The 23,611-nt window shown below is 39.4% G+C and overlaps 1 protein-coding gene across 1 annotated transcript in view; it reads right to left on the bottom strand.

Annotated features, from left to right (window-relative positions):
* Nucleotides 1-23,611, bottom strand: part of LOC126267969 (ATP-dependent 6-phosphofructokinase-like) — a 368,583-nt gene that overhangs the window by 133,416 nt on the left and 211,556 nt on the right. Inside the window, exon 8 of the mRNA XM_049973318.1 lies at nucleotides 11,997-12,075. Coding sequence (XP_049829275.1) covers nucleotides 11,997-12,075 — 79 coding nt within the window. The remainder of the gene's footprint in view (nucleotides 1-11,996; nucleotides 12,076-23,611) is intronic.

Genomic DNA, 23,611 nt, shown 5'->3' with positions numbered 1-23,611 from the left:
CAGATCTCTCCAGTTCGAGGAAAGACATTCCAAGGCATACAGGGCTCTTGGTCGAATGACTTAGGTGTAGTGTTTAAGTTTCAGGTTGCATGACAGGCGTCTTTTGTTGTAGGTGTTTGTAGTCAGTTGATAGGCTAGTTCCAACTTGTTGATTCTCATTGATAATGACGTTTTCTCTGATAAGTTAGGTTCTTTCCATTCACTGAGATACCTAAACTTCTCAGTTCTTTTGATGTTTCCCTGGGCTAGTAACATCTCTCTGTTAGCTTCTTTGATTTTTGTGAAGAACTTTGTTTTCTCCAGCAATACTTGAAGACCCATTTTCCGTGCCTGTTTTCTGAGGCAGTTTACCTGCATTGTTGCTGTTTCAAGAGAATCGGCAATCAGTGCCATGTCATCTGCAAAAGCCAGGCAATCTACAATCAGTCCTTCGATTTTACAGCCCAGGTAGACACCACTCTGAACACCCAAACTTGCCAGTTCCTCGCACCATTCTCTCACAACCTTTTCAAGAACACAGTTGAAGAGAAATGAGGAGGGACCATGCCCTTGTCTCACTCTAGGTTTTATCTCAAAGCTTTCTGAGATCTCACCTCTAAAGTTTGGCTTGGAATGGGTGTTGGTCAAGGTTTCTAGAATGAGTCTGCAGGTTTGGTTGTCTAGTCGTAGTTCCTGAAGAATTTTGTCAAGCATTTCTCTATCAACGGAGTATAGGCCTTCCTGAAATCAACAAAGGTCACAACCACCTTGCATTTTCTCTTCTTGGAGTATGCCAGTACAGTTTTAGAGTTGAGGATGTGTTCAGCATATGATCGGGTCTTCCTGAAGTCTCCCTCATATTCTCCCAGTTGACTAACCAGTTGATCTTCTGCCCTTGTTAGTAATGCTTTGGAGAGGATCTTGTATGAAATTTGCAGTAGTTGTTCAGATCAGTAAAATCTTCCTTTTTGTGAAGTGGATGGATCAGAGCAATGCTCCAATCAGGTGGTAATTTCTCTGTTTCCCAGATGTTCTGGATGATCTCAGTGAGCTTGCCCCCCATAGCATTGCTTTCAGCACACTTACAGAGTTCAGTAATGATAGAGGCCTCTCCAGCTGCTTTATTATTCTTAAGGAGTTGAATGATTTGTCCAAATTCTTCCAATGAAGGAGGCAGTGAGTCTAGGTTTGGTGGGGTTGTTTGTATTCAAAGTCTTCATTGGATGGATCACAGTTGAGTAGGTTTTTATTAAGTACTGAGCTAACAGGTCCTTCTTATTAAAAACTATTTTGTCCTGAGAGTCTCTGAAGTGGAGGCCTGGCAGATTGTATTTTCAAAGTGTCTGCTTGAAGGTTCTGCAGAAATCTCTGGTGTTATTCTTAGCAAAGTTCTCATTGATTTGGGTTAGTTGGTTTTGTGTGAAGGTCCATTTGGTTGCTCGAATTAACTTAGCTGTAAGCCTTATTTGTCCCAAAAAGTTCTCCCAGTTTTATCTAATTCACTGATCATATATACCTTTCTGCTTGTTTTAGTTGTCCTTTGCATTTTGGTAACTATTGTTGCCACAACCACATCAAGGTCACTTACATCAGTTTCAATGTATCTTCATATTGGTCAGGTCTATTTGATGGCATTATATCCAATGGCGTTCTATGGATCAGAGCGTGGAATGTCAGATCCCTTAATTGGGCAGGTAGATTAGAAAATTTAAAAAGGGAAATGGATAGGTTAAAGTTAGATATAGTGGGAATTAGTGAAGTTCGGTGGCAGGAGGAAAAAGACTTTTGGTCAGGCGAGTACAGGGTTATAAATACAAAGTCAAATAGGGGTAATGCAGGAGTAGGTTTAATAATGAATAAAAAAATAGGGGTAATGCAGGAGTAGGTTTAATAATGAATAAAAAAATAGGAATGCGGGTAAGCTACTACAAACAGCATTCTGAATGCGTTATTGTGGCCAAGATAGACACGAATCCCACGCCTACTACAGTAGTACAAGTTTATATGCCAACTAGCTCTGCAGATGATGAAGAAATTGAAGAAATGTATAACAAAATAAAAGAAATTATTCAGATAGTGAAGGGAGAAGAAAATTTAATAGTCATGGGTGACTGGAATTTGGTAGTAGGAAAAGGGAGAGAAGGAAACGTAGTAGGTGAATATGGATTGGGGGTAGGAAATGAAAGAGGAAGCCGCCTGGTAGAATTTTGCACAGAGCACATCTTAATCATAGCTAACACTTGGTTCAAGAATAATAAAAGAAGGTTGCATAAATGGAAGAAGCCTGGAGATACTGACAGATTTCAGATGGATTATATAATGGTAAGACAGAGATTTCGGAACCAGGTTTTAAGTTGTAAGACATTTCCAGGGGCAGATGTGGACTCTGACCAAAATCTGCTGGTTATGAACTGTACATTAAAACTGAAGAAACTGCAAAAAGGTGGGAAGTTAGGGAGATGGGTTCTAAATAAACTGACTAAACCAGAGGTTGCACAGAGCTGCAGGGAGAGCGTAAGGGAACAAATGGTAGGAATGGAGGAAAGAAATACAGTAGAAGAAGAATGGGTAGCTTTGAGGGATGGCAGCAGAGGATCAAGTAGGTAAAAAGACGAGGGCTAGTAGAAATTCATGGCTAACAGAAGAAATATTGAATTTAATTGATGAAAGTTGAAAATATAAAAATGCAGTAAATGAAGCAGGCAAAAAGGAATACAAACGCCTCAAAAATGAGATCAACAGGAAGTGCAAAATGGCTAAGCAGGAATGGCTAGAGGATAAATGTAAGGATGTAGAGGCTTATCTCACTAGGGGTAAGATAGATACTGCCTACAGGAAAATTAAAGAGACCTTTGGAGAAAAAAGAACCACTTGTATGAATATTAAGAGCTCAGATGGAAACCCAGTTCTAAGCAAAGAAGGGAAAGCAGAAAGGTGGAAGGAGTGTATGGAGGGTCTATACAAGGGCAATGTACTTCAGGACAATATTATGGAAATGGAAGAGGATGTAGATGCTGATGAAATGGGAGTTATGATACTGCGTGTAGAGTTTGACAGAGCAATGAAAGACCTGAGTCAAAACAAGGCCCCAGGAGTAAACAACATTCCATTAGAACTACTGTCGGCCTTGGGAGAGCCAGTCCTGACAAAACTCTACCATCTGGAGAACAAGATGTTTGAGACAGGTGAAATAACCTCAGACTTTAAGAAAAAAAACAATTCCAATCCCAAAGAAATCAGGTGTTGACAGATGTGAAAAATTACCAAACTATCAGTTTAACAAGTCACGGCTGAAAAATACTAACATGGATTCTTTACAGATGAATGGAAAAACTAGTAGAAGCCAATGTAGGGGAAGATCAGTTTGGATTCTGTAGAAATATTGGAACACTGGAGGCAATACTGACACTACGACTTATCTTAGAAGCTATATTAAGAAAAGGCAAATCTATGTTTCTAGCATTTGTAGACTTAGAGAAAGCTTTTGACAATGTTGACTGGAATACTCTCTTTCAAATTCTGAAGGTGGCAGCGGTAAAATATAGGGAGCGAAAGACTGTTTACAATTTGTATAGAAACCAAATGGCATTTATAAGAGTTGAGGGGCATGAAAGGGAAGCAGTGGTTGGGAAGGGAGTGAGACAGGGTTGTAGCCTCTCCCCAATGTTATTCAATCTGTATATTGAGCAAGCAGTGAAGGAAACAAAAGAAAAATTCGGAGTAGGTATTAAAATCCATGGAGAAGAAATAAAAACTTTGAGGTTCGCCGATGACATTGTAATTCTGTCAGAGACAGCAAAGAACCTTGAAGAGCAGTTGAACAGAATGGACAGTATCTTGAATGGAGGATATAAGACGAACATCAACAAAAGCAAAATGAGGATACTGGAATGTAGTCGAATAAAGTTGGGTGATGCTGAGGGAATTAGATTAGGAAATGAGACACTTAACATAGTAAAGGAGTTTTGCCATTTAGAGAGCAAAATAACTGATGATGGTCGAAGTAGAGAGGATATAAAATGTAGACTGGCAATGGGAAGGAAAACATTTCTGTAGAAGATAAATTTGTTAACATTGAATATATATTTAAGTGTCAGGAAGTCGTTTCTGGAAGTATTTGTATGGAGTGTAGTGATGTATGGAAGTGAAACATGGACGATAAATAATTTAAGAAAGAAGAGAATAGAAGCTTTCGAAATGTGGTGCTACGGAAGAATGCTGTAGATTAGATGGCTAGATCATATAACTAAAGAGGAGGAATTGAATAGAATTGGGGGGGAAGAGGAGTTTGTGGCACAACTTGACCAGAAGAAGGGATCGGTTGGTAGGACACGTTCTGAGGCATCAAGGGATCATCAATTTAGTATTGGAGGGCAGTGTGGAGGGTAAAAATTGTAGAGGGAGACCAAGAGATGAATACACCAAGCAGATTCAGAAGGATGTAGGTTGGATGTAGGTTGCAGTAGGTACTGAGAGATTAAAAAGCTTGCACAGGACAGAATAGCATGGAGAGCTGCATCAAACCAGTCTCAGAACTGAAGACCACAACAACAACATATTCAATATATTTTCATCAAGAGTGGGGTTCCAAACTATTGGTTCCAGGTAGTTTTCAAAGAAGGCATTTTGTGATGTTTCAGTCTTATCACACCCACCGCTAACAGAAGTACAATTTTTGCAACTGACTTTTGGATGACGAAAGTCTCCACTGATGATCAGAGTATGGCTCGGAAACTTATGTACAAGTGAAATGAGGATTTCTCTTAAGTTTTTGGTTACATCGGAAGACGAGTCTGGTGCACAATAGAAGGATCCAACTACCATTTTATGCCCAACCCTGATAATGAGACTTGGCCAAACAATCTTGCATTCAGCTTTGCTTTCTGTCATGTTGGATTTGAGTTTTTTTACTGCAACAAACACACCACTTCCATTTTCCATTGATTATCCTATTGATATACACTTAAATTTCCCCCAAAAATCTCACTGGTATTAATTTCAGGTTTCAACTACTTTTCTATACCTAGTATTATGTGAGCTTCAACTGCTTTTCAGGAGCACTTCGAACTCTGACATTATTTTGCAAATGCTTCAGTAGTTAATCACTAGGATTTTAATATTCTCACCTCTTTCTATCTCATACTGGTACTTCTGGTTTTCCTACACCTATCATCATCTGGTTTTGATGAAGAGTTGTTCTAATCTAGAAAGTTCTTGTGTGCACTTTGTACACAGTCAGATAATTACATAATGTGTATTGCACACCAGACGAAGTCCAGGGAGTTACAGTTTATCTTGTCACAGAACCTCTGAAGTCTCTGATTCAGTCCCTCCACTTGACTCAGGACCCAGGGGCCATGATCAGTTCTGGGGGCCATACTGCAAATTGTGTGATTCACTGAAACTCTGTGTGCAAGGCTGGTTATCTGAACGCCAAGATGGCGCCGAAGGAAAAGTGTAACGACACGTCTGTCTCTACCAAAAAGGAAAAAATCTGTGGTTCTACATGTAAGCAATGCAGAAAACATGTGATAAAAGGAATCTTATGCGTAAAGTGCAATTTTTGGCATCATTAGTGACGAAGTTCCGTGGACATGCACCGACTGTTTGCAGTGGGAAACATCAGAACTTGTAAGTACCATAAAGTCAAAAGAAGAAATAATTAAAGTGCTGCATAGTGATATCGGAACTGTCGAAAAAGACATCCAGTCTCTGAATGAAGAAAACGCAAAGCTAAAAAGTGAATGGGCAAGCTGCGTATGTGGAAACCCATTACAGAACAAAACAAACAAATGTGAGGACTCTTGTGTGCAAACTCCATTCGCGAGCAAAAAACGAAACCGTGAAAACTTACATGTGCATATTCCAGCAAAATCAGTGGCAGAAAGCGAAACATGTGGAAATTCAATAAACTCCCGTATGCAAACTCTGTTATTGGGAAGTAAACAAACCCGTGTAAACTCACATATGCAAATCCCAGTGAAAACAGTGGCAGAAAACAATTCGTGCGGTAAATCTGTAAGCAAATATAAGTGGAAAACTGTGACGTATAAGAAAAAAGATAAATGTGAAAGCAATCCAGAAAAACAGATCGACAAAAGAGATATCTTTGTTATTGGCGATTCCATGTTAAAAAATGTAATGATTCCAAACTGTAAAGTCGATGTTCGCCCCGGAATCCGACCACAGCAGATTGTGAAACATTTCAACAACATTAGGAACACAGAAAAATCCAACCAAACCAACAATGATTCCAACACAAATTTTAAAGGCGTGATAATTCACGTAGGGACAAACTCTATTAGAAGCAGCAGACAAGAAGAAATCATAAATGATATTCGTAATGTAATTCGGTCAGCCAAATGTTTGTTTACAAGTTCCAGAAATGTTATGAATGGAATTCTACAAAGAAGATCAGTGAGTAACATGTATACAAACAAAATAAACACTGGCATCAGGGAACTGTGCAACGAACTTGGTGTTGTATTTGTTGACCCAAATAAATTTCTCGACGACAAATGTCTGGGTAGGGATGGCCTGCACCTAAACAGACTAGGTGCAATGACTTTCAGTAAAATGCTCCTGGACTTATGTAAAATTATAAAAAATAAGGGAAACTAATATGGTCTGCAGGGGGTGACTATCCAAGAATACCATATGCAAACAAAAAACGTGAGTGTAATCATAATAAGGAAGTAGTTGAACCAAAACAGAACGACATTAAAATGAAAAAAAGTGGGAATGCAAATAGTTTTGGAAAATATTACTTAACAGTTGTTCACCAAAATATATGTTCCCTAGCAAATAAGACCCAACAGCTAGAAGTGGAGCTGGAGTCTACAGAGTGCTCAGTTGTTTGTCTCACTGTGCATTGGTGCTATGAGGCTGAAATTAATCAATTAGTCTTTCAGTCTTATAATTTAGCGTGTGCATACTGTAGGACTTCTATGAAGTGTGGAGGGTGTTGTATTTATGTAAAACAAAATTATCAGTATAAGACCAGAAACAATTTATGTGTAATCAGTGAAGAGCAACATTTTGAACTGGCAGCAGTTGAAATCAGTGACCAATACAGGTGTAGGAATTTGATCATCTTATGTATATACAGATCTCCTAGTGGAGACTTCAACATCTTTTTCTCCAAACTTAATCATGTTCTTGACAATATATCCACTCCACATTCTCATATGTGGAGACCTAAATGTGGATAAACTGAATCCTGATTCTACATGGGACTCTTTACAAAGTCTTGCTCAAAGTTTCAATTTAGTTCCAATGGTTAATAGTGCAACCAGAATAACAATATACTCAAAGACAGCTGTTGATCATGTATTAACAGATTTAGGCAAAGAAAACTGTGAGGTGGTGGTAGCAGAGCTAGGATTATCTGATCACTCAGGTCAAATCATTAATTTAAAATTGGCTCCAGAAGAAACAAAGAAAATGCATATTTACAGACGAGTTTTTTCTAAACAAAATAGACATGAGTTTACCAAACAGATAGCAGGACAAACATGGGACTCAGTATACTCAGAGGTAGATGCAAATAACAATTCAAAAATTTCATGACATTGTTTAAATTAAATTTTGAAGAAACATTTCCTAAAGTATTATGTCCATTATCAACAGCAGGAAAAAGCAAGTGGGTCACAAAAGGAATCAAAAAATCTTCTGAAACACTAAAGTACCTGAGCTCCATTAAACACAGCCAAACTATTCCTACTTTCTTACTCTTTATAAAAGATATAGGAAAACATATAGGAAAATATTGCTTGTAGCAAAGAGAGCTCATACCTCCAAACTGGTGCTCTCTGCTGAAAACAAAAATAAGGCAGTATGGAAGATTGTGAAGCAGGAAACTGGTACCAGGAAAATGAATCTGTCAAACTTGAAAATCAAAGAAGAAGGGTCTCTAATAAAAGACCCAATATATTTGGCAAACAATATAAATGATTATTTTAGTAGCATAGGAATAAAATGACAGGAAAATTTTCTAACAGCTCCTCAGGTGAAAAAGCCAAATAATGGTATATCACACTAAATGGTGTTATTCCCTACAACACAGGAAGAAGTCTATAAAGCAGTCAGCAAACAGAAAAACAAAAACTCAGCTTGTCTGGATGAAGTCCCCATTTTTATAATTAAGGACTGTATCAAGAGCCTACTTCCACCTTTGGTTGATATTATAAATCAATCTTTCAAGCAGGGCTACTTTCCAGACCATTTAAAATATGCAAAATTACTACCTCTCATCAAAAAAGGTGATGCAGGAAAAAATTGAAAATTATAGGCCAATTTCTATACTATCATTCTTTGCAAAAACATTAGAAACTATTATGAAAGATAGGCTAATGAATTATTTAAAGAAATACAACTTACTGTCTGTTGACCAGTTTGGATTTTGATCAGGGAAAAGCACAGAATCAGCAACAGCACACCTCACAAAACACATTCTAGAAGCATTAGATAAAGGGAACTACACAACAGGTATATTTCTTGATCTAACTAAAGCGTTTGATACAGTAGACCACAACATATTGTTAAATAAGTTAGATGAACTGGGAATAAGGGGACTTGTGAAAAAGTGGTTCCAGTCATATCTAAAAAATAGAAGACAGATAACTGAAATCTCACGTATTTCAAGTGTGTCAAACTATATTGTAAAGTATACTTCAGACCCAAATTATGTAAATATAGATGTCCCACAGGGTAGTGTCCTTGGCCCAGTACTATTCCTCATTTACATAAATGACTTCCCACAGAGCATCAAGCATGAACAAACAATATTGTTTGCAGATGACTCAAATGTTCTAATCAGTGACAAATCACCAGATGCACTAAAAGAAAAAGTCGAACAAACACTAAACAGTGTACGTGAGTGGACATCCAATAATAAACTAACACTAAATTTAAAAAAAAACAAATGCTGTTAACTTCTATGTCTGCAAAAAAACACACTATAACAACTTTAAGTTACACAATGAAACTATAGAATGTGTAGACTACACAAAATTTCTTGGTATGCATGTTGACAGTCAGTTAAAGTGGGAAGAACATATTAAAATATTTAGTAACAGAAACGCTACAGCATGCTATGCTCTTAGAATTCTGACTGCAGTGTGTGATACTACATGTGTCAGATCTGTATATTTTTCTTATATCCACTCTGGTATTACCTATGGAATAATATTTTGGGGAGTCAACAGTAAAAATATTCAAATAGTTTTCAAAATACAGAAAAGAGCAATTCGTATAATAACCAATAGTGGCAGTAGGGCTCACTGCCTTGAACATTTCCAAAAGCTGGAAATCCTAACTGTCCCCTGTGAATACATTTTTCAAAGTATTATGTATGTAAAAAAAAAAATATTGACTGCTATATGAAAAATTCTTTAGTACACAGCTATAAAACTAGAAACCAATACAATTTGCATCTAGAGAAGAAAAATAAAGTTAAAACTCAGCAGAGCTTGTTGTACAATGCTGTTAAATTATATAATAAATTACCCCAAAAAATAAAAGATATTGACACAATTGGACAGTTCAAAACAAAACTAAAACAATTTTTATTAAATAAAAGTTATTACGCAGTAACGGACTATCTGAATTAAAACATGTAGTGCAATTAAAGTAGCCTGCATTGTAATACATGAGGAAATAATTATAATATGAAATCCAAAATTATATAGTACTATAAGAAAATTACAAATTACATAAGGATATAAAACTAATTTAAGATACCTCAAAAATGTGTGTAACTACTAATTTTATGTGTATAATTATAGATATATTGCATTGTATATGATTTTGCTGATGAAATCCACACAATGTAAATTGTTACATGGATTAACAAAGAAATCAATCAATCAATCAATCCAAGTATTCAATGAATTACAGTGCAACCCACAACCTGCCAGTCAATGACAATAAACACATCACACTGCATCCATCACAGAACATGGCAATATGTAATCTACATAAAAGTTTAAGTACATGTATCTCCCTTTACCATACCATTATTACTTAAGTTAAAGGATGGTTATATCTTCTGCTTTCTGAGTGCTGTATATGTAGATATCAAGGAATCACTCACGGATAATGAGATTCAAAGTACTTAATGGTGTGTGAAACAGCTGACACTTAACATCTGAGGAAATATGAAGAAGAATTAATTACAAGAAAGCTTTCTGAAGTACGAATACCACATACTGACCAAAAGTAATTGAAAATTAGAATATTTGTTATGAGTGTAAAATAATTGGTTTTGTCTGCTTATTGATTACTTGCATGTACAGTAGAACCCCTCTAATCCGACCTTGGATAGTCCGTCACTCCGGTTAGTCCGACCATGCTGAGGCTCCGAGCCTGTGCCGACTTGTCACTGACTGGACCCCTGTCGGGCCATTGTTGCGGTGTCTATCGTTGTGCATATTGTTATACTGTACGTTATGTTGCAGTTTTATCCTTTGTTGCGATTAAAAAAATTCGTTGTTTGCTTTATTCTGTGTTGTCCGCCGTAATTTTGACTATAGATTCATTGTGTGTACAGTTGTCTGTTTTCCAACATGTCTGGATTCGAACATAAACACATAACTCTTTCACTAAATGAAAAATTAGCAGTGCTACAAAGACTAGACGAAGGAGATTTGCTCCAAAAAATTGCAAAAAAACTGAATGTAGGCATTACGACAATTAAGGATTGGAGGAAGAATCGGAAAGACATTGACTCCTATACAGTTACGATTGATGGTGATAACATTCTGAAAAGTTGCAAAACATTAAAAAAGCCTAAACTTGAACTGCTTGATAACGCATTGTGGATGTGGTTTTGTCAAGAAAGAAGGAAAGGAACTCCAATATCTGGGCCAATTCTCAAAGAAAAAGCAATAGTTTTGCACAAAAAGCTGGAAGCCGAAAGTAAATTTGCTGCCAGTGAAGGCTGGATTGATCCTTGGAAAACTCGTCAAAAATGTATCACTGACATTTTTTCCAAGTAATTTGTTGTCGTTTTTACTGTAAAAACAATGCATACAGTATAATCATTTCTTAGTTTATACGTACAGTAGTTTATTTCTTTGTAAAAAATTTCTTTTTTATATAGTGGTATAAACATTTTTTAGTTTACAGTATATATCATTTATACGTTATTATGTACAGTACAGTACTGTAATTTGTTTGTCGTTTTTCCTTTTAAAACCAATACATATTATAGTGTGTGTAGACGTTTTTTAGTTAATATACTGTTTAACACTGAGTAAAAAGCATCTTTTTATATTACTGTAGACATCTTTTAGTTCTTAAATAGTTTTTGGATAATCTGACCTTTTTCTCGTTCCGACCATGGTCCCGGTCCCGAAGGTGACGGATTAGAGGGGTTCTGCTGTATTTATGACTTCATATCACAAATGAGATGGAGATAAAGCATACAGGTGGCCCTCACCAAAAAACTCGATTTTATTTGCTAAAGAATTTATTGGTAGTGCTTCCTTGGATGAAAATTGGATTCTCCTTATTCTTCATCCTGGAAAAATTAATAATGGGGAGAACTACACTTTTTTTTACCCAAGTGGATGAAGAACTAATGGAGAAGCCAGGGCAAAAAAAAAAAAAAAAAAAAAAAAAAAAACAGAACAATGAAAGGCCCTTTGTTAATGTGAAAACTATGAATCTGTGGCACAAATTTACTGGGAAATATGCAGTGATAGAGGAAGATGGATATCACATAAGTTCTCTAGAATCATTCCTCAATAATGGAATATACTTCCTGGAAGAACAATGGACTAATTATATACTCAAAACCAGAGCCAATTGAAAATTAAGTGAGGAAAATAATGCACTTATTTTACAACAAAGTCCCTTCTTAAATTAATGCAATTATTCATAAGGCATGGGATATTCTCCCTCAGTCTTGGTCTTTATGGACTTGGCTTTTTTTATTTTATGCGTGCTCTGGAAAATGTTGACAGCTTTTACATACAGCAATCCACAAATTAAAGAGTAAGTGATAAACAAAATACCTCTTCCAAATGTCCAACTGATGCTGGTGGTTTCAATCTGGTGAGTTTCTTGTACATATCTAAGTTTCGAGCAAAGTTCCTGCAAAATAATACGATACTTTTATAAATATAAAACATAACTATTCAAATAAATAAATCTGAATTCCATAAGAAAGCTGTATATAAAAATGTGAAATATTATTTAACAGCAGTAGATTGACAGATAAATATAATAACTATACAATACACTTTCTTTCAGATCTGCAAACTGCTTGTCTAGAAGGAACAGAAGAAATGACGAAACAAGCATTTGCAAAGTTTGACAGGAAAGTCAGCAAGGAGTTCAGTTAATGCTACACATACCAGGGGAGTTGGAGCAGTCGTCCAAGTTTGGGTGGCAAAGAGAAATATTCAACTTATAACATCAGTAAAAGAAGCAATTGTTAACAATTGCAGTTCAGTTACATTATTTATATGGCTAAAAATTAGTCATTGTAGTAGTGATAGTAATTCAGTAGGTAGGTGTTCCGAGCTGATTTATGTTTGAGGGGAATGAATACAAGAATGAGAGGAACAGCATTAATTCATACACAGATACACAAAATTTTCTATAAATACCATACTGCAAGAGAAACTTAAGGAAAGTAATGCCAGTTAAGTTACATATTATAATAGAAAAGTGTCTGTTGGAAACTAAATATGTTAATTAAATCAAGAAAATTTTGTTAGCTACCTCACACAGAAGATATGCTTTGTTCTCATCCATAATTTTTGTTGTTTTTAGTGTGATACACTAACCGTATGGTGTTTGTCTTTAGCACATTAGTGTAGACAAATTCATTTCAGAAACCTAGATGCTAAAACTTCACAATATTGAAACATGATTTTCATGCATCCTGACATATGGTGTTTTTTTTTTTTTTTTTTTTTAATGTTGAGTGCTACTGTATTTGCTATAATATACATTCCTACTTTACATAATTTTGACAGTACTATCCTCACCCAAAAAAATATTTCACCCCAAATTTCAGTGTATATCTACATGGATAAATATATATCACTGAAAATTTTTGGAAGTTATGAATTACAAAACTTATGAGTTTTATGCATAACTTATTTTGTAGTAAATCGGCATTTGTGAAGTGTTACATTTAATTTGTTCCTTTCAATGTGAGAGTATATTTTTAGCATTTATCATAAATTTCCACTATACTCTGGTTTTTTACTTGAGATTTTGGTGGAGGTTGTTAGAGGGAAAAAAAGATATATTCATTGTAGTATCATGGAATCAATATAAATCTCTTTATTGCTTCAGTTCTTAAAGGTGACTTGTCACATTTGTACTGTAACAGATCCAGAAATTAAAATAGAATCAGCAAGCTTAATTATATTAAAGGAAAATGCAGGTGAGAAAACTAATAAATTATGAGACAGATATGTTGGCCAGTACTTTCCTTCAAAAGATGAAGATGGCAGAAGACACAAATGAGAGAAAACATGATCACTTTTAGCTTTCAGTGTTAATAGTTCTTTCCTCGGAGAAGAAAAGAGGGTGCGTTGAGGAAGGTTAAATGGGAAGGGCATATCACTCAGACACTAGTATGAGAAAAACTCACCTGTAATGAGAATGAGTGAAAGTTAGTCAGTGAGATACTCCTCACCTGTTGAAAGAGCTGCTATATTACACATCAATAGAAAGCAGGCACAAAATATTTGTGGTCTACTAATCGTTCCTAGTTTGAATTTGAGGCAAATAATGGTAGCCCTTAAGAAAATGATGGCAAGTAATAAGAAATATCACCTTGTGCACTCAAATTGTATGCCCGAAGGCCTCATTCAACACGCTGAAGACACTGTTCAGGCATACATTGTGAGAACAAGGCTGCCAAGCACAAAGGAATGAACTATGTGTCTTGTCTGGGATCTGGAACTGCAGAGTACTCATGTATTTTTAGGTGTAGAATATTAACTTCACAATGGAAATGGATAAGAGTGGCTGCCTTCCCTGCCTTGATGTGTTGCTCAGGAGGAAGGCTGATGGTGCGTTGGGTCAGCTCATTTATTGGAAGCCAACTCACATCGATTTGTGTGTACAGGCTGATAATTGCCACCTTCCAGCTCATCCTGATTAGGTACTTCATACCTTGGTTCACAGGGCACACATCATCTCAGGTCTCCAAAATCTCTTAACTGAATCAGCCCATCTTGAAGCCATCTCTTATAAGAATGATTATAGAGAAAAAACGATCAAATGTGTGTTGTGCTACTGACCAACCATGAACTGGGTGAGTGATGATTAAGGTGGTGTCTATTGTATTCCTTACAGTTGTGGCATGCCATATGTTATTTTGTAGCACTAGTGTGTGTGTGTGTGTGTGTGTGTGTGTGTGTGTGTGTCCTTCCACATATGCTCTTCACAGTGAGTTTTAAAATTTACTTGCACATCAGGCTCACATTGTGTCTGTGCCTTGAAAATGACAGAGTATGCACCTATCGAAATATCAGTTCATGTCAAAAGTTCACTTAGCTGCATTCCCATAAGTTATTTGTACTTTTTATATGCCAGGGGAAATTCAGGGTTTTGTAAGTGGCAAGCATGACAAGACATACTGTAAACAATTCTAAATGCCTTCTCTGAAAATCATGTACACTTGATAGTTCATCAGCCAATTCATGATGGAAATGGACGGAATATAATGGCAGCAAAGTGTGCCTGTCCAGTTGAGTGCTTAGTGTGTTGAAACAGCGAAGACCAAACAAGGCTCAGAGCCCTATGAAATGCATGTCAGTCTCCTTCACAATTTATAGGTGAGTTTGCCACTTTTTTAACTATTTTTAAAAATATTTTTGGAGGTATCAGTGAGCCAATTACAATCTCTGAAAATAATTATAACAGTCTAGATTGTACGACACATTTATTCAATGGTGACCAGTTTTGATCATTACATGATCATCTTCAGACCTACAGTCATTTTGATGGACAATGGCTGTATATTGAGCAGGAACTGCTGAGGTATTGGCTACTATCATTCCAGCAGTTACTGCTCCATACACAGTCATCGTCGATCAAAATGGCTGTAGGTCCTAAGATGACCATGTGAGGATTGAAACTGGTCACCTTTGAATAAATATGCCAATTATTTTCACTTTTTAGCCATAGTATACTATACATATTTTGAGCAGAAAAGTGTATTTAATAGCTGTAAAAAAGCAAGGATTTCACTTGTTGACATGAAGTATAGCAGAAGTGATCCACAAAGTTGCAATTCAGTATCAGTGACATACACCTGTTGTTTACTCTTGAAATGTATTCTGCATTCAAATATAATGAGGAATATCAAACAGAACCACCTCCTCCATCCAAAAATCAACATGGGTTTCAAAAACATCAGGCCTGTAAAGATCAATTTTTGCTTTTCTCACATGAATTTGGGAAAGCTCTTTATCAAGACAATCCTGTGGATGCTGTATTTCTTGATCTCTGAAATGCATTTGACTCAATACCATCTCTATACTTATAATCGAAAGTATGAATGAATAGGGTATCAAATGAAATTTGTGGCAGATTAAGGATATCTTACTAGAGATGAGACATGTATTTTATCAAGAAATTCCAGCATGGAATAACACCAATACAAAAAAGATATGCTGTTACTCACCACGTACAGAAGGTATGGAGGCATAGACAGATACAACAGAAAGACTGCTAGACTGTCAGCCTGAAGACAAAAAAAATCCTTCAGAAGCAGAAAACACATACATACTCACACAAGAATGACTCACACAAACATGGCTGCTAGGGCATTACTGGCATTGACAGTTGCGGGTCGAGTGACCCTGTGTTAGTACTTATGTGAATGTGAGTTTTCTGTTTCTAAAGGACTTACCTGTCTGAAAGCTAACAGTTAATCAGTCTTTTTCTGTGTCTATCTGCAACTCAGGGCTTCTTCTATGTAGTGATTTCAACATGTTATCTTGGATAGAAAGACAATGACTGATTTCAGGCTTGCCCAGGACATTGTGTTGAGACACCTGCTCTTCCTGTTGTATGCTAATGACCTTGCAGACAATATTAATAGTAATTTCAAACTCTTCTATTAGGCAGTTATCTATAATGATGTTGGGTAGACTGATTTCAGGCTTGCCCAGGACATTGTGTTGAGACACCTGCTCTTCATGTTGTGCACTAATGACCTTGCAGACAATATTAATAGCAATTTCAAACTCTTCTATTAGGTAGTTATCTATAATGATGTTGTGGGGACGTAGGACCATTGGCTGTACCCCCCAACAATATAGCTGCACTTCTGCAACAAGAACAACTGTATCTTTGCCAGATCAGTTCTCTGTAGTATGTGCTCTATGCTACATGCCTTGTGTATCCACTGAAGAATAAAAGTATTCATAGTAAGAGGCAGGAGAGCGATTGATTATTTATCATTGTAACTACCATGCCTGCTCCCCACCACCTACAGTGGTGACTCCATTATTTTATTTTCAACTGTGCCATGAAATACAGAGTTATACTTGCAGCATCACACCACCAATCATTGTGGGATACAAACTTCACACTGCAAAGCATATGCCCATGAGGGTGCTTCATCGCCTGGCATCATTACACATGATTTATTTGTGCATGTAATTGATGTTCTCACTGATTCCCAGACGATATAAACAGAGCAAAATGGTTCTTGAATGATCAACAATGTTCCCATTGTTTTAACAACAGCCAAAGAAGGGCACCATTAGCTGTCGCCAAGTGGACAAACATACTAAATTGCAAATTAAGTATGATGTTATAAGTGAAAGTGGTGAGAGAAGCCTGGGTTTTCACATCTCGTGACCACAGCGTATCAATACAGCAAGCCTCGCTGCAACTAAGACCCACACACTGTGGGAACACAAGGAGTATATACAACAGCTGCCACCTTGGGTGCCCAACACTGATGTTCCATCCACCATTATTGCAACGAATCAGGACCCATCCACCATGCCACGTTCCTCAGTACCCCGCCACGATGCCATCCTCCATGACTCCAATGCACTAGCTATGACACCCATGTTGCGTCCCCCAATAATCGGTCACGACACCCCCATCACCGACCCACATATCATGACTACCACACAGCGATGCCAGCTGCTGCCCTATCAATGCCACCAGACAGTGTTCACAAAACTGCACCATTTACTTCATACGATTAGAACGATCTCATATTGGTCACAGCCCCTCACCACCAGGAAGATTAGCACCGACTACACACCAAGTTACATCTGCTGCCGCTACAAGTTGATTCTATACAAGTATGGTTCACACTCTGCAAATGCATGATGGAATCAGCTGGCATCACAAACGATCACAAAAACTTTTTGGTGCTTTTAAACCACCTCCACACCAACACCGATCTTATCAGTGACCCCCTACTGCATGCACCAACCACTGACAGATATGAGATAGTGATGATGCTCATACTACAGCACCTGTCACGTTCACCTGAACAACAACTCCACCTAGCCATCATTCAGATGTCGCTGGGCCACGATTCTAAATCAGCACACTGGTGCAGATTTTCGCATCCCAATCGACACAAAGATCGTGCTCTCTGGTCACTATGGCTTCTCAAACTGCCTCAAAACATACAGACAGCCATGCTAACGTGTGAGGAGAAACCACTGGAAACCTGGTTATGCCTCGCCAACCTGATGCTTGCCCTCAAACAACATTATGCCTTGATAAACACTCGCATCAGCTATGGCACTAATGTCAACACCTGTTACATTTACAGCCAGCCTGGGCCAGTGTGGGCACTGTACACACACACGGAGACCAGGACCCATCCAAGCAACAGTCGCTGAGCTGCTCCCACCTTAGCCGAGCCCTTCCATGCAGCACCCACAGCAGCCTCACAAGACTCCACAGCGGTGAGGCACCAACAGTCAGATGCCACGATGGAGCCAGGCACCATGTTTGTTATGGAATGTAAACAAGCCACATTCACGCCTGGCTGTCAGCCCATATCTAACCATCATAACGACTCACCTAGCCAGGACACTGTGCCTACTCGGCCACATGCCCCAGCTGGTTCCACACAAGCTTCAGTGCTGAGATGCACCCTCTGCATCAGGTCACTCCCCTCCTCCAAGCAGCCTCACTACAAACCAGGACAACACTCGTCATATCCCGTGACTACATTCTAAAGGTATGCGGCTCTTCATCTACAACAACCATCTTAGAGCGTACTTCCTAGTCGGCACAAGTGCCAACATTAGCACACTGCCACTTCAGCTGGTGCCCAGAAAACATACACCATCCCCTATACAACTAAGTGCCATGAACGATACAGTGATTCCCATGATAGGCACAGCCTCTTATCGCAGTTCAACTGGACAATCACACCCTTTACCCATGGATGTTTCTCGTGGCCAACACCATAGAGCCAGAGTCGGGCACAGATTTTTTGAGGCATTATAACCTTCTGCCAGACCTGGGTACGACCTTACTACTGCATCATGACAGCCACAGGCTGATCAGTAGAGTAAACAGTGACCACCTACCAATGGATGAGACTTCGCTGCCTCTTCTCCTACCTCTGAAACAGTACTGGACCTCATGCTTAAGTGCCAGGCATTGTTCAAGAAGCTCAAAACCAAGACTGCATACACAGACCTCTGCCAGACCAATGCCAGCTCATGAGAAGCTAATGAATACCTCTGCAACTGCTGCTCTGAGCTCATGGCACAACTGCACATCACACAGCAACAGCTGTCGCCGCAACAGCAACAATGAGAGCCGTCCTCCCGAGACACCGCCAGGCCTTCAGAACCACAGGTCAGTCCAGTGTCTCTTACTTTGTGATGACACTCGTATGAGCAGGCTGCGCAAAATCAGTATTGCTCTCATGAGTAAGTCGCGTGCAAACAGTGATATCAACTTCGCGAGTGGATCATGTGCCTCATGTGCTACTCCTCATTAGCTCTGTAAAAAGATTAACACTGTATACAAAGGTACTCCACACAGAAGTAATACTACCCTGGTCCACCGGCACATACCGACCACACCACCTCACCCTTCACAAACTAAAGGTGTCCAAGGTCGTGATAGATGAACTGTTACTCGAGGGTACCATCAGGCCATCAGACAGTGTGTGGGCCTCACCAATTACTATGAGAATGAAAAAAGATAAAACATGGCACCTGTTTGGGGAGTACAGGCATTTGAATGCATGCATCATAATTGATAGTTAAACCATGCTCAATATTCAGGACTTCTCCCAGCAACCACCTTTAGCATGATTGACTGCAAAAGAGCTTATTCACGGATCCCAAATGACCATGGAGGACATCCCAAAGATGGCAATAATTACACAGTTTGTCCAATTTGAATTCCTTTGGACTAAAGAACGTAGGCCAGACTTGGCAACAGTTCATTTATGGCTTTTTTTTTTTTTTACCATGCCCTTTTGCGTAGTTACTTGGATTATGTAATTATCTTCTCACAATCAGCTTAAGATCATAAGAAACACCTCCAAATGGTATTCGACAAATTAGCACAGCCTGGCGTTGTGGTCAATGAGGACAAATGCCAATTCCGACAAAAATGTATTACATTCATAGTCCATCATGTAACACTTCGGGCATCTGTCCCTCCCCAGAAAAGATAGACCAAAGTCATAACCTACTACCCCCAAAGGATTATCAAGAGTTGTGCCATTTTTAGGGGTAATTAATTTTTACTGACAACACCTCCCCCATGCCACGGAAACAATTTTGCCGCTCAGCGAGTCACTCCGTCGCAAGAACACATTAGGCAAACATAAGCTCACTTGGACTGCAGATATGCAAGCAGCTTTCAAGAACATCAAAACCAAACTCACTCAGATCACCAATCCGGCACTCCCATCGCCAGAAGCCCATATATCTATAACGGCCGACGCCAGCGACCGGGGTGGTGCTCAATAGGAAATCCCCGGTGCAACCCAACTCTTACAGTTTTTTTTCGCAGAAACTTGCCAACTCCCAGAAAATGTGGTCAACCTTTGACTGTGAGCTTTTGGCAATATACGAGGTGGTTTGGTATTTCCAAGATGACATGAGGGGCCAGCCGCTTACTATCTACACAGACCACCATCCCCTGGCTGATGCTACTAAAAAACCCACCAGCTAATACCTCCCCTTGCCAATTCCACCACATGAAGTTAATTTCACAATATAATATGGACATCTGCTATGTACAGGGCACAGAAAACATGGCGGCTGACTACCTCTCATGACTCACTGCCACATCTGCACAGCTTCACTTTGACCAACTAGCAGAGGCACAAACAACTGACACTGACCTTCAAAATCTGCTATCTGGACACACAAGAGCCTCCAGCTCAAGCAGTGCACCATTGCAGGCACAACCAAACTAGTTTGGTGTGACGTATCCTGTGGTAGGCAAAGACAATCGTCCCACAGAACTTCAGGAAGATAGTTTCAACCTCATCCACAGCTTGTCTTATGCTGGAGTACGCCCAACACTGAAACTCATAACAGAATGTTTCATTTGGACTAACATTAAATGGGACTGGGCTGCATGGATGAGAGCCTGCATCCAGTGCCAATGGACCAAGACAGGATTGACACCCAACTGCCCTTTGGGAAATTCCCCATCGCGAAAGGTCGTTTCCAACATGTCCACATGTCCAAGTAGACCTGATGGGGTCACTCCCAGATTCAAAAGGATACAAGTACATCTTGTCAGCCATTGACAGAACAACTCAATGGGTGGACGCCACATTTCTGACTGATATCTCGGTCGACACCATCGCCTGAGCTTTCGTCACACTATGGATAGCACGCTTCAGCTTCCCCAAGTCCCTGACAACAGACCAGGGCTGGCAGTTCAAGTTGGCCCTGTTCTCCAAGCTCTGCTGTCTCTGTGTGTGCCACTGGTTCCACACGATGTCCTACCATCCTCAATCCAAAAGACTTGTAGAACAGTGGCACCACACCCTCAAGACACTACTCATGTGCCATGACCAAGAGTCGACAGAGGCCCACCCCTGGGTGCTGCTGGGCGTACAAGCTGCCTAAAAAGAAGATCTGGATACCTCACTGGCAGAGGCGCTCTATGGGGAACCGATCACACTCCCAGCAGAGTTCATGTCACAAACCACTGACCCCATGGACATCAACCTGCCAGTCCTAGGAAAACATGTCAGGAATCACATGCCATGTCTGCATCCCACCGTCATCCTATCATGCCAAACCAACTATCTTTGTGCACAAGGACCTCCAATAGTGTACACACATCATTCTCAGGACTGACGCCATCAAACCCCCATCCAGCCTGTACAAGGTGTAGAAATGAAGGCCAAACACTTTTGATATCTTGCAAGCTGGAAAAATCACAACAGTGTCACTGAACTGGCTAAAACTGGTGTGGACTTTAGCGGACACACACTGTGTTTACTCTCCACTGACCCCAGCTCCAGGCCCCTCAAGCCAGCTTACAGTTAGCCTAGTCCTGTGAGACTACCTCCAAGAAGACTGCAGGACTCTCTACTTGAGGTTTGGGCCAAATCTGATAATAGACAGTCTGGCTACAGCACAGTCTTGAGGTCATTAGTGTGCTCCACACCACTTTCACCTACTATCAACACAGCAGATCTGAAATTCACACTTTCTTCAGACAGCTACCTGCTCGTGTTGGCCCTGGAGCAGTTCATAACGATGACTGACACCCCGAACACCACCACTGGCGAACTGACAGCCTTACTGGACAACACAACATCCAGCCACCAACACTTCAATGCCCCATTGGCTTCACCACCAATGTCAAGGGTCGTCATCTGGGCACCTGGCAGACTATGATATGTCAGTTCTCACCATCGCCAGCAGGACAATGCATCAGGACATACACCAATTACTGTGCTCTGCACTTGTGGTGGGAGGCTCTGTGGTGACGTAGAACCGCTGGCTCTAACTCCACCCCTCAATAATATCACTGCCCTACCACAGCAAGAGCAACTGTATCTTTGCCAGATCAGTTCTCTGTAGTATGCAGTTCTCTGTAGTATGCACTCTGTGCTATATGCATTACGTATACGCTGTGAGAATAAAAGTATTCATCATAAGTGACGGGAGTGAGAGTGATTATTTATCATTGTAATTACCATGCCTGTTCCCCACTACCTACAAGTACAGCTTGAAAAAATGCTACACAAATATTCAGTCAGGCCTTGATAAAATGTCAAAGTGGTGCTTTAAATGTTTACAAATGTAAAATTGTTCACAAAAAAACAGCATCCAATGCCTGAAGCATCATTTAGTTACAATTAGAATCAGTCAAATCATACAAAAACCAATCACATAGGTTCAATAATAGTTAAATAAGTAGCACACATCAGTTCAGTGGTAGCTTACTATGAAAAAAAAAAAACAGTCTCTCTACAATGGATATCGCTTACAGAGCACTCATTCGACCTATCACACAATGTGTGAGCCTCAAACTGAAAAGCACCAATAGCATAACAAATGGAAAGGGTGATTATAATTAAAGTTAAACTTTCAAAATGCTGTATAAATAACACCACTGGTCAGAATCATGTGAAATTGCAATGGAATATTAACAGAGAAGGGGGGAAATGTATGGCAGAAGAAAACAAATAGTGTGAAAATTGATCAACAGATGGCGCTGCATGTGTCAGAATATGTAAATGAAAACACCTGTCAACAAATCGGGTACACGGCTTTTCCTCCTTTCATGGCTGCGACGTTCAACATGACTGTCTCAATGCAGAATTGCACTGGGCTTGTAAAGCTGTATTACAAGAATGATGACTCTGCACATGTCACTCCTCAGAAGTTATGACACTGAAGGGTCTGAAAAAAGGCATTGGTCCAATGACTGCCATGAATCTGGAGAAAATGATTTGAAAATTTGAAAAGACGGGTTCTTTTGGTGGGCAACCTGGTAGAGATAGGAAACGAACTGATTCAACATCAGTGCAAGCAGTGGCCACAGCAATGCAGGAGGAGACAAATGATGGTGTGAAAACATGTAGTGCATGGAGAACTGTCTGAACACTGGACATACCCATGAGCATGGTACATAAAATCCTACGAAACATCCTTCTTTGATATCCATTCAGAATGTGCATGAGTAGCTTCCTGTTGATCTTCCAGCAAGGGAGACCTTTGCTTTAGAATTTCTCGCTTGCATGGAAGAGAAAAATGATTGGCTGTGGAAGATTTTGTGGACAGATGAAGCCCACTTCCATTTGACAGGATATGTCAATACACAGAATTGTCGAATATGGGCAATGGAAAATCCACACGCAAATCAACCAGTACCACTTCATCCTGAAAAGGACACTGTGCGGTGCAGGTTTACAGCATGATTTACCATTGGGCCATATTTTTTTGCAGAGGCAGGTGCTTCCAGTCCTGTTACCTGTTGTCTTTTGCACAACCACGCCATTCCAGCTCACCTACAGCGTGGGTGTGAGGATGGAATCATTTTTATGCAAGATGGTGCACCTCCACACATTGTAAATACAGTTGAGCAGCTGCTGAAGTGCCATTTCAGAAATGCTAGAATTATCAGCTGCCATTTAGCTATGGCCTGGCCACCCTGATCAGCTGATCTAATTCCA

This window comes from Schistocerca gregaria, chromosome 1 (assembly GCF_023897955.1).
Source record: "Schistocerca gregaria isolate iqSchGreg1 chromosome 1, iqSchGreg1.2, whole genome shotgun sequence".
NCBI lineage: Eukaryota > Metazoa > Arthropoda > Insecta > Orthoptera > Acrididae > Schistocerca > Schistocerca gregaria.
The sequence above is the reverse complement of the archived record's forward strand: the minus strand, read 5'-3'. Positions and strand labels throughout refer to the sequence as shown.